Here is a 12,652-nt window from a genome sequence, read left to right as displayed (position 1 = left end):
TCCACTGCCTTTAAGTTCGTATACAAAAACAGGCAGACAAAAACGCGTCCGTATCGTTCACATGTACCTTGTCTACACTGGTTTACGGTTCATAAACCAAGAGTAAAAACCTTCACTGGTACCTTGTGTTCATTGGAACACGGTTCATAAACACAATGTAAACATACCACATTACTGAAACTAACCTTACAGGTCCTAACGGCAATTTTTACCAGAGGTTAAAACTTTGAAACGCAAGCGAGTTGCGAAGATGATTATTTGCCCATTATTTGTTGACAAAGTCTTTGATGCACCGGCTGTAGGTCATCGGCCACCAACCTCCTAGTTTAGCCTTCAAGGCTGTGAGACGGAGCAACCCACTGAAGACTGAAGAGCAGTTTTGCTACGAGACTCTGAACTTGCTTCTAATAACTAAATCCATTTGTTGACAACAGACTAGCAAAACCATGTAGTTTATTAACAATGACGTCGGAAAAAATAATGTCAAAGAAATTACTGATCAGATAGATCGAGAGTAAACACATTATACAGTTTATTGCTAGCTAAGTAAAATAGTGATAACTGGACAAATCCATATCTTGAAAGCGGGTCAAGCTACCTAATAAGTAAACTCAAAGCAGTTAACTTGTTGTGTTGTATTTTTTTCTACAAGCTTAATGAATGGCAGAGGGTGTATCCCTCCAATAAAATGCTGCCATTATCACGTTCTGTTGTACAGAAGTACCAATATAAATAATCTGCAATCATATGTAATTCATTAGTTTCCTAGGAGAACACAATAAAGGGACACAAAAGGAGATGAACATCGAACATTATAAAATAGTGTATTCCTTGAAAAGAAAGACCATGCAGAGCTGAAGAGAGAATGATGGTAAAATGGTTTATGGCTTTCAATACTCACAGGGGAAAATGTCGCTTCATTGTTTCCTCATTCGGTTTGGATGGTTTTCCTCCATGGATAAATCTTAACTTGGGCAGCAGCATGATACCTTGTCGGCAATTTGACCGTGGTCAGCCTCCACTAAGCCAATCCTATCTTCTTCGTCTCGTCAGTCCATGTCTTTGCTTTCGAGGACTTCTTTGAGAATCACTTGAACTCCATCTTAACAGACCTTTATCATGGTGCAGCTATCTTGAAATTTTCCCATTGATATCAATGTTACCAAACCGAGGCTGGAAGAACAAAGCAGTCTGGTTCCTATTTGCTAAAAGATTATATAGCATTCATTATCGTCATTCTATGCGAGGATAACGACCAAGATGGAGGCAGCATGATAGAGGATACTCCACCATCTATTGATAATCACACAGAGTCTCCAAGTCCAACAGTGCCACTAATATCCACATGGTAAGCAGGGCTGGATTTCTGCTTTGCTCTACCACTACACGTAGGCTTACAATACGATGATATTCCATTCCAAACAGTTTAAAGAGACAATGCCGTATTTTACGTTAACTTTTACGTTGGTAACTCGCCAGTATCCTTAAGTGAGGACGTTATAAGCCAAGGGTGCTTGATTGTTGTTGCAGTTCAGATCGGACACAAAAGGTGCTATCAAAAACAAAACTTGTTTCAGAACTGAAAGTGCTGAAGACAGAACAACTGGAACTCAATTGGTGCTAGACATAGTACAAGTAAAAACTTGAAGCCCACAACTGAGAATGAGTTCCAAACAGCGAAGTTTCTGAGACAGATAAAATAATGTTAACTCCCTCACTAGAACTTAAAATTCTCACTCGTCTTGGAATATCAACGTTCTATCCTTGAAACACACACAGACGTCAATGGATAAGGCTGTACTTTGTTTTGAGAACTTCAACCAATAACGTCAGTCTTAAACAAACGAAGCTCAACTCTGCCAGCAGGATGTGCACATAGATGCGGTCAGTTAAGTCAAGAAAATTGATTTCCCAAATCCGTGTTTCTAGGCTGCCAACCAGGATCTATCACGTATTGCTTGGAATTGAATTCCTATCAATGAAGCGGTCAAACAAATGACAATAACAAATTAAATGATTGATTAGATGTTGTTGGGACATCCTAGGTACTTTCCATAAAAAAATGTAATTATTACTCTGTAGTTTAAATGGCATCCACGCATGTCACATTCCAAACATTTATTGACAAAATGCAGCCAGCAGAAAAAAACCCATAAAATGTATGTAATTCGGAATTTAAAATCATTCAAAAATATAAAATATTTTAGAGACGAACAATATTCCAGTATTACAAAGTAGGGCCTATCTATTTTTTATGGTTGTACACTAAAAACAATAGTTCCTTTAAGATGTCTGACGTCATTGGTATAGTCAAGGGGATTTCCCCGCTAGTTCCCCGCCCTCTTATCGTTATTCCTTTCTCAGGACCCGCCCATCATAACGTCATCGACCGTCAACCAATCACGAGTTGATTGCAATTACTGTATCCGGTTGGTTCGTTCGCTGATCAATACTTATGGTCCGCAGCATATTTCTACTACACTTGACAATTGGCACGGCCCTAGTGCTTTTCAATGGGGGAAATCTGTTTTTCTAAATCGATTAAAAAAAGGGAATCCTTTAAAAAAAAAAACAATCAAAAACCAGGAAGATTTTTGAGGGTGGCATCGCTTATGTTAAAAAATGCCCAGACAGTTTTATACCTGTGTGTAGGCATAAAAACATCATTGCGTTTGTCGTCTATGATGGTAACCTCGCAATCCCCCTACCCCCTCTCCCCGCTCAATGTTGGCTCCATTCGTGTGAGACATCTAGCCCGGATGATGAAATAAACACGATTTGGGTTTTTTTTTTTTTTTTTTTTTTTGTGGTGTGGGGGGGGGGGGGGGGGGGGTTGTGTATATTTCCACCAATCCAGTCAATTTGCCCCGGTTTGTTACCCACCCCGAGCATGTTGATTATTCTATGAAATGTCTGTATAATTGAAGTGAAGTGACTAATCGGCCATCATGTAATTGCATTGAAGTAGTGAAGGCCATTGAATGTGGAGTAAATAGGGACTTTCCCTAACGGGCCCGGTAAACATAGACTAGCCTGACAATCGCTTCACCGTTCTAATTTATGTGCCATTCATTTTTGTTATGTGGAGATAATTATAGTAGTTTTGTTTCTGCAATAACAAACACATGATCATATTTTTTTTTTTAAGATAGTAACAGTACAAATCCTACGATCGAATCTTTGATAATCGATCATGATGTTATGGTCAAAAACAATTGAACGGTTGAAGAAACCAGTGTAATCTTGATGGTAAAAATGAATCAAAAGAGGGCGTGCTTTAAAATGGCTGCGCCCGTTGCCACCGAAGCTCACAGTCACACGCTGATCGGAGTTTGTGATGAGAAAATAGAAGCTTCCCACGTTACTAGTTGGCAATGTAATAAACTAGGAGGATATCCTGTAAGTTGACTGTCATAATTTGGTATACATGTGCGTGGTTGTGCTTAGCCATCGGGCAATGTAACGTCACACATTTACGTTTACGCTTTTCCCTATTCAACACCGCACAAAAATAGTACTTCAAAGTTCAAGTTAAAGGAACACGTTGCCTTGGATCGGTCGAGTTGGTCTTTAAAAAGTGTTTGAAACCGTTTGTTATAAAATATATGGTTAGATAGATATTTTAAAAGTAGAATATAACGAACCACACAAGTATCACTCGAATTGCGTGGTTTTCCTTTTACCTCGTCAATTAACACGGTCGGCCATTTATGGGAGTCGATTTTTTGACTCCCATCAATGGTCGACCGTGTTGTTCGTAAAAGTAAAACCACGCAATTTCGAGGCATATTTGTGTGGATCATTGTATTTTACTTTTAAAACATCTTTCTAACCATATGCATTTTATAACAAACGGTTACAAACACGTTTTAAAGACCAACTCGACCGATCCAAGGCAACGTGTTCCTTTAAATTTAATTCTAGAATCTAATACTTGTTCATTCAATTGAACTCATTGTTCAACGAAATAAAATTCTATTTCCAGGTGACCCTCCTCCCGACGGCCTCCCGGCGGCAGTCGGGAGGAGGGTTACGTTATCGCAACTAGTATTTGTAATGTGTCAAATCAATCTTTACAGATGTTCACGGCGCAACAGAGACAATGCAAACACAACAATACATGTACAAATCCAGTGAATGCTAAACAAACAATAATAACAACACCATTTAAAAACAACAACAATGGGAAGAAATCAGAGGAGGGAAACCACAACCAGACCTGCAGCATTGAGCCAAAGAAAGTCCCGCCAAAGCTGGTCTCTCTATGACAAGAAGGTGCAGGCCAATCTTCCCAATTTAGCTTGCTCTGTGTGAAATCAGCTATGTACATTGGTGTAGGGTCTGAACATGCTGACTGAACAAAATAATCCAATGGAAATAGAAATAGGGAGTGGCAATTCCAACAGAAGGGAATGGGTTCAGAAAGCATCGGCACACAACAAAAGTCGTAAGCTTTCCATTTTACACATGGATACAGGTTTTTACCAAAGTGACTTGAATATAAATTGATGATTGAATTTGACAGGACTGGATGTGTCTAAACAGCCTGGTGGAACCAACATGTGCTGCATGTAGGAATACTCTGCGTCTAGTCACACAGTTATACTGCCCTCTGGAGGGCTCGCAGTATCACCGAACTCTGTATATCTTCACATGTATTGCAGTAGAGTGTTTGAACAAGCAAACAAGGTAACGATTCTAAATAACTGGATCGAAATAGCTTTGTTGGATGAGTAAGGTTGTGTCTGAAAACTGCGACTTTGGCTGCAGCTACAGCTAGATCAGTGTGTCTGCCAATGTTGAAGAATAGGCAAACGCGCGCAATCTAGCTGTAGCTGTAGCCGAAGTCGCCGTTTCACACATGGCCTAAGCCTCGGTCAAAATGTCTAGAAAAAACTGTGCAACCTACTTGTATTAAATGCTACTTTCTTCCTGTTTGGATGCAAAAAATTAATTTTAAAAAGTTGTTTATATTTTGTTTTTGAGTGTGTGAATGTCTTCATTTGACCATTGCACTTGATGTGATCGCTACCACTAATACATCAGAAAGATACATTGGTGACATTTGGGCTACTAAACACTTCTGGTGGCAAGTCAAACATTAAACATACAGTTTCTAGCCCAGCGAGCTACTTTACAAAAAGCTTAAAGGAACACGTTGTCTTGGATCGGAAGAGTTGGTCTATAAAAAGCGTTTATAACCATTTTTTACAAAATGCATATGGTTAGAAAGATGTTTTAAAAGTAGAATACAATGATCCACACAAGTTTGCCTCGAAATTGCGAGGTTTGCCTTTTACTGTGCGAACCAACACGGTCGGCCATTTTATGGAGTCAAAATTTTGACTCCCATAAATGGCCGACCGTGTTAGTCGACGAGGTAAAAGGAAAACCGTGCAATTTCGAGGCATGTTTGTGTGGATCATTAACCAAGTGCATTTCATAACAAACGGTTACACACCCTTTTCAAAGACCAACTCGACTGATCCAAGGCAACGTGTTCCTTTAAGCACAAGGTCTTTTTACCTGCCACTGCCAGCGTGCATAATTTTTTCTGAAAATTTAATAAAAATAAAAGACCCCAAATATACACAACCAGAATAATCTTCTTTTTATATATAAACCTGAATGTATTTCTATTTTAGTTGGAGAGTAATCCGCTGCCAGCTTCCCAGCACCAAACTTCTCCAGGAAAATGCAGAAAAAGAACAGGAAGAAACTCCACAAAAGGTCGCCATGGCAACAGAGGATTGGTGTGATGATGCGGATGATTGGGGAAGCGAGTCAGACGGAGAATCAGATCCAATCAGTTGCTTAGCAACACCTCTAACAGAGAACCAAGTCATGAGTTCATCATCGGCAACTACTAAGTACGACGACAGTGAAGAATGTCCCATCGCTATGACAACACATCCATCAACGAACATGTCAACGAATGAAAGAATAGAGAAACCAATGAACGACCTCAAGTTATCAACTCATGACAAAGTTGTAGATATGCATTCTATAGGACAGCCAACCAATGATAAAATTAATAGTGCCATGAAAGCAACACATGATGATGTCATCAATGTCATGAAAAACTTGTCAATTACTACAGAAACTACAGCAAAAAGCTCTTCAGTAAAAGACTGTTTAGATGTACTGTCCTTAAAACCATTCTATGTGAGTGTATTTGATGAACCATCTTCATCCTCATTGGCTCCTGAACTGACCAATCATGCAAGAGAATTGATGCTGAATTATCAGCAGAGGGAGGGAGTTAACGTCTTGGAATGGCAGGAGCAGAGCTTACAAATGAGCAGGTATAAAAACACAGGATATGATGTTAAAAATTCCTGGATAATTTATTTTATGGCATTACACAACACACGGAACGGGAACCTACAACTTTATGTCCAATCCAATCAAAAGGGCCAAACACCAATGGTGAGGTGCCTTGCTTAAAAACAAAAGTGTCAAGTGTCAAGACTGGGAGTCACACCCACACTCTGCTGATCAGAAACACCAGAACTTAATTCAAGTTCGCTTGATCGCTCATTCAAGACATGACTGTTGTAACTCCTACTCTTTCATATACGTGTTTGTGGTTCTTAAATGTGCGCAACAAATTTTAGTGCAGGACCGGGACTCGAACCCACACTCTGCTGATCAGAAACACCAGAGCTTGACTCCGATGCTTTTAACTGTGTGGTTCACATTACCCCAAGAAGAAACCTGGGCCCATTTTTTTTAAAAGATAGATGACTTTGCTCAGCAAACAAAAATTGAGTCAGGCACCAACCAGCCACAACAATGCAAGCTTAATGTAATTTGGGCTGGTAACCTGGTTCTGTTACGCAATACTATTCCCGTGCTTAGCGAGTTTTTGTGCTTTATGAAATTGCGAGTTTTTAGGCTTCATGAAATTGGACCCTGTAATTTCTTAACAAAAATACATCATTGTTTAAATGGCTGATCCATGCTACCACAGCAAGCTATACAATAATACATCATTGTTTAAATGGCTGATCCATGCTACCACAGCAAGCTATACAATAATACATCATTGTTTAAATGGCTGATCCATGCTACCACAGCAAGCTATAAAATAATACATCATTGTTAAAATGGCTGATCCATGCTACCACAGCAAGCTATAAAATAATAGTCCACATTTTTCATTCAGCTAGGCCTATATCTTCATATTAAAAATGTTGTACTTGCTTATTTTTCAGTGTTTCGGCTGGATCAGATGAAGTCTATGAGAAAACAACAGCAAAACACGGAGATAGATTCTACCAGAAATTCTCAAAGAAACTACAACTATGTCCTGAGCAGTGTATAAGGTACTGGTCAAAGGGCAAGGGTCAAATGGTCTGCTTCAATGATTGCACATTTCCAATCCATATAAAAAGGATTTAAACCACACTTTCTTGGGACTTGTTGATGTTCGGTAACCATAGGTGTGAAGTAAATGTCACTCGTATCAAACATGGCACTCGGCATACTTGTCCTAAAACATAACAAGGATTTTGAGACTCCAACTTGGGAGTGATAAATTCATGTTCTTGCATTAGGATCTTAACTATTGTGCTACGTATGTAATGTTAAATCCATCACATAGTGTTGCTAATGGCACTCCAAAATCGTTGCCCCTAAACACTGTGCCATTTTTTTTATCAAAATCCATCACTCATCCCAGTGACGCTCATGGCACTCCAACTTATTACCCCTGGTCACTGGGCCTCTTGGCTCCCTGGGGAGTATACAGCCTGTGCAGCAAATATTATGCGCTCCTAAGCTAAATCAATCACAAGAACCATCTCTGCCCTAACAGGTACCCATTTACTCCTTAGTGAAGGGAAGCAATTAAGTGTCTAGATCAATGACACAAGTGTCACGATCAGGAATCGAACCCACACCCTGTTGACTCGGCCAATAAAAGTTGAGTCTGATGGACAGACCACACAGATGACACACATTAAATTATGATTATGCTAAGATCAGTAATTTATGATTCACGAGCCATGACCTTATAATGCTATTGGCTTGAACTAATGACATAAATCTTAAAATGTCACCGACCAACACGTGTACGATTTTACTTGTTCAAACAAGCTTCACAGATAAAAGCTTCAGCCGACTCAGTTAAATTGCCTGTTTAAATATTAGTTTGACACCATGTTGGGTTTGGGAAGTGCATTAAAAATGTGTATAATTTGGAGTAGCATTGATTTATCATAACTATAGTTCTTTTTTATATATTTCTGTACATTTTCTTTGTCTGTTGAATAGATATAGTTGGAATGGTCGACCCCTCTACATAACATCACCAAGCGAGGGCAGTATAATCCCGGCCTGTCCGTACTGTAGTGGAGCGAGAGTCTTTGAGGTTCAACTAATGCCACCACTTATCAGTGTATTAAAGACTACAACCCCATCAGGTAAAAACCTAAATTCAACACTACTCCTAGTGGACCATGTATCTCAATGCACACAAATAGATACACGCCTACACAGGCCTCCAATTTCCCCACGGCACCCACAGCAAATGTTGTGGTGCCCGGACATGTGCTCTTGCTGTGGTGCCCTTTGCAAAACGCAGGGCTTGAATGGGGGGGGGGGGGGGGAGGGGGTAAAAACCACAACACTGCAGGGCGTGTAGATCAAAATGTTTACTTTAAACCAGAATTTATTTTACAAGACTATAGTATCAAAATGAGTTGAACAAGCAGATCTCATTTGTCTCCGTGTAAACATACTGTCATACTCATAGATATGAAACATATTACACAATGAGGAAGTGCAAGCCTTATTATAAAAAAAAAACCAAGACACACCTGCCGTCGATTTCACAAAACTCTTCCCAACTTAGGACTAATCTTAGGACTTAGGACGAGTCCCAACCCTGCACTGACGCATGCAGACCTTAAGATTAATCCTAAGTTAGGACGTGTTACTCGTCCTAACTTGAGATAAGACAAGTCCTAACTCTTTGTGAAATCGACGGCAGGCTTTTTCGGGTGTTGAGTTTACTGGCCCAATCCTAAATTCACTGCGGTCCAGTGTTAATTTCAAGTCCTGAAAGTTCCAATACAAATTTAACTTTTCTTCGTAGAGGTGCCCCTTACCAGAGAAAACTTGCAGTGCCCGTTCAACAGGGAAGTCAAAGACCTGCCAACATCTCATTTATATTCAGCTACAAGACAAATAAAACTTACCTCTGCAGTAATTTCCCTTAGTCCATAGTGCGACAACTCCTTTCACATTTTGCTATTCACGCCTGAAATTTATGGGATTATTATGTGAATCATTAAATTCTTCTTTTTTTAACATGTCTGTCCAGCCATATTCATTTAATGACATCAACTTTTCATTCATATCCACTACTACAAGAAAGTTAAACTTCAATGTTCTCCATTAAAGGGAAGGTACACGTTTGGTAATTACTCAAAACAAATATTAACTTAAAAACTGACTTGGTAACGAGCATTGGAGAGCTGTTGACAGTATAAAACATTGTTGGAGAGGACTTCATCTGAAGTAACGTAGTTTTTGAGAAAGAAGTAATTTCTCACTAAAATATTAAAAAAACTTCAAGCCAGAAGTCTTTTATTCCTATCTGAAAGCACACAAATTCATCCAACAAGGGTGTTTTTTCTTTCATCATATTCTCGCAACTTCAATGACCGATTGAGCCAAAATTTTCACAGGCTTGTTATTTTATGCTGGTCTTTGACAATTACCCAATGTGTACAGTGCCTTTAACACTAGTTTGCTGGCCAAATGCCAATTAAATCACCCAAGGACCGTTCAGAATACTCTCCAAGTGTCAAGCTGGCAAGTTCAGTGTTATACATGTAAAGCATCCCTATTTAATATGAAATATGGGCTACTGAAAAAGCTGAAGGGCCATTGAAATGACAAGCTAACATGCCTGCTGGCTAGTCGCTGACAAATTTAAGGCGGAACCCTGAACTTACCGTTATACTTCAGTAGTTTTCCTAGTTTTCCATAACGCGACAACTCCTTTCACAATCATGGCTATTCATGCCTGAAAATTATGGGATATTTATGTAAATCATTAACTTCTTCTTTTGAAATTTCTGTCCAGCTATATTCATTATATAACAGACATTTTTTAAGCCCGAAGCACCAAATCTGAATGCAAAGTGCCTTAAGTTAACCAATCATGTCATGTTTCTCAAATAGAGGACATTTCACAAAGGGTGATTTTATTTTAGAATAGTTTTCAAGAAAGGGTTCCTTAAAATGCTTTGAGAAAATAGAATGAGCTGTTGCAAACTGCTCACCAACCAAAAGGACCCATGGTATATTATAAATGCTAAAAGCAGTTAATGGCCTGACATTTCAACCCTATTGCGAGTATTTCTTGAAGGATTAAAATGCCTCGATAATGTTTCATTCTTGCCTTTACTTTTGTAAGTCACTCCCTCTCTCTCTTTTAGACTTCAATAAAATGTCCAGGGACCAATGTTATAAAGCCTGTAAGCACACAAACTTGCTAAGCACAGATATAAGGTATTGCTTAACAGAAGTAGGTTACCAGCCAAAATTACAAAGTTTACATTATTGTGACTGGTTCCCTACTCGATTTTTGCTAAGCAAAGAAGTTTGTCAAGAAGTATTTTCTGCTTAACAGCATTCAAGGCCTGTGATTTTCTTTTTAGATATCTCCCTTGATTTTGGAGTTGTGATAATTTATACATGCAAGAGGAGCTGTTGGAATGAACCATGCCAGCCTGGTCAATTCCTTTACAGAGAAGAACATGTAGTACTCCAAGCTGATCCTGATAGTTCACTTATAAACCAGGCTACATTTGTATGACCCTAGATACATTCTTCAAAAAATAGTGGGTATAGATCGTATTGAATATGACGTCACCGTTCAAATATTTGCCCTACAAGATGGCTACATTTGTATAACCCAAGATACATGTACATTCTTCAATAAAGTATCATCTTTCTCAATAAATAACGGGTAACAATTCTATAGTTGTGAAGTGGATTTGGTGAAATTGTGATTTTGCATACACTTTTATCTTGAAACAACTGGCGACAATTTCACAAAGAGTTAGGATTGGTCTTAACTGTTTATAAATCTTAAAATGCTAAGCAAATTATTAAGTCACAATACAGTCACTACTGCAATTCAATTAAATTCAATTCCATTCAACAGAATTAAATTCAACAGAACATATTTATAATAATGATAATGATTCAAAATTTCTTATGACCAAACATATTCAGAGGCAAAATACAAGACAAGCATAAATCAGAAGATGCTAAGATTATCAAAGTAGTATACAGGGGATATTAAGATTTTCACACTAAAAAAAGGTGGATTAACACAATATATATACAGTCAGTCAAATATCGTGATGCGTGTTTCACAGATTTTTATTAATTTTTAATAAGTATACAGTAACTTATTGTTATTTTTGCTGAAATGTCTTCAACACTTTCTTCTGTAAAGCAGTGATATTAAATTTAAGATCTTTTTATTGAACCACACATGGCAGTATGCATAGGAACATGACTTTAATACCCAAAAGAGGGTTGGTCCAATTTGTGGCCTACTTGAACAAGCTAATAAATAGACTCGAGAAAGTTTTCCTTTAAAGGCAGTGCACACTATTGGTAATTACATGTACTCCAAATAATTATTATCATAAAACCTGTCTTGAGTACATGTAATGGGGAGAGGTTGATAGTATTAAACATTGTGAGAAACGGCTCCCTCTGAAGTAACTTTCCACAAATTTGATTTTGAGACCTCAGATTTAGAATTCGAGGTCTTGAAATCAACCATCTAAAAGCACACAACTTCGTGTGACAAGGGTGTTCTTTTCTCTCATAACTTTCTCGCAACTTCGATGACCAATTTAGCTCAAATTTTCACAGGCTTGTTATTTTATGCTTAGTTGGGATACACCAAGTGAGAAGACTGGTCTTTGACAATTACCAAACGTGTACCTTCCCTTTAATACCAAAAAGACGATTGGTCCAATTGGTTGCTTACTTAAATAGACCCAAATAAATAGACCCAAGAAAAATTAAATTTAAGGTATTGCACACAACAATCTGCTGATGATTAGTGGTGGTTAATTAAAAAACAACAAATTGTTGGGATCTGACTTTAAACTATGCCATAAGCCATGTGCAAATAATTGTGTTCTTTACATATATTTTGTGCAAAGTATCGTAAGCAGAAAAAATGTAACTTGGAATAGACCGATCCATTTAGCTCCGCCCCATTGCGTATTGACCAATCACAACGCAAGGAAGGTCGACAAATAAGGTCCGACATGCGTGCGCGTATGGCAGATTATGCAGAAAGGCATTGGAGAGGCTCACGTGTTCTTGCTCACACGTGCGTCGTGGGCGGAGCCTACTGGATCGGTGTATTGAACAAAGACAAATTGACTAGAGCGTGACTTGAACCTTCAACCTCTTAAATCATGTAGCAGCGCTCTACCAACTGAGCTATCTAGCCCTATGTTGGCGATCTCCCATGTCATTGTTAGGGATGCCAGTCAGATGCCATAGTTACCCTTAACTGCCGGTGGTCAGGGATCACACCCAAGTTTTTGATACAACTTGGGAAGCGGCAGCCAAGGGATCACCTTAAGGGAATGCAACTTGTTTT

General features: G+C 38.7%; 1 protein-coding gene across 1 annotated transcript; it reads left to right on the top strand.

Annotated features, from left to right (window-relative positions):
* The first annotated feature begins 3,282 nt into the window (after positions 1-3,282).
* On the top strand, positions 3,283-11,688 carry LOC117301056 (programmed cell death protein 2-like). The gene is made up of 6 exons (XM_033784939.1): positions 3,283-3,399; positions 4,526-4,689; positions 5,646-6,305; positions 7,218-7,328; positions 8,278-8,426; positions 10,674-11,688. The coding sequence occupies exons 1-6, from the start codon at positions 3,283-3,285 to the stop codon at positions 10,829-10,831; spliced, it is 1,359 nt and encodes a 452-aa protein (XP_033640830.1). The 3' UTR covers positions 10,832-11,688.
* The last annotated feature ends 964 nt before the right edge of the window (positions 11,689-12,652 follow it).

The sequence above is a fragment of the Asterias rubens genome, chromosome 16 (assembly GCF_902459465.1).
Source record: "Asterias rubens chromosome 16, eAstRub1.3, whole genome shotgun sequence".
NCBI lineage: Eukaryota > Metazoa > Echinodermata > Asteroidea > Forcipulatida > Asteriidae > Asterias > Asterias rubens.
Note: the sequence above shows the minus strand (reverse complement) of the source record. Positions and strands in the feature narration are given on the sequence as shown.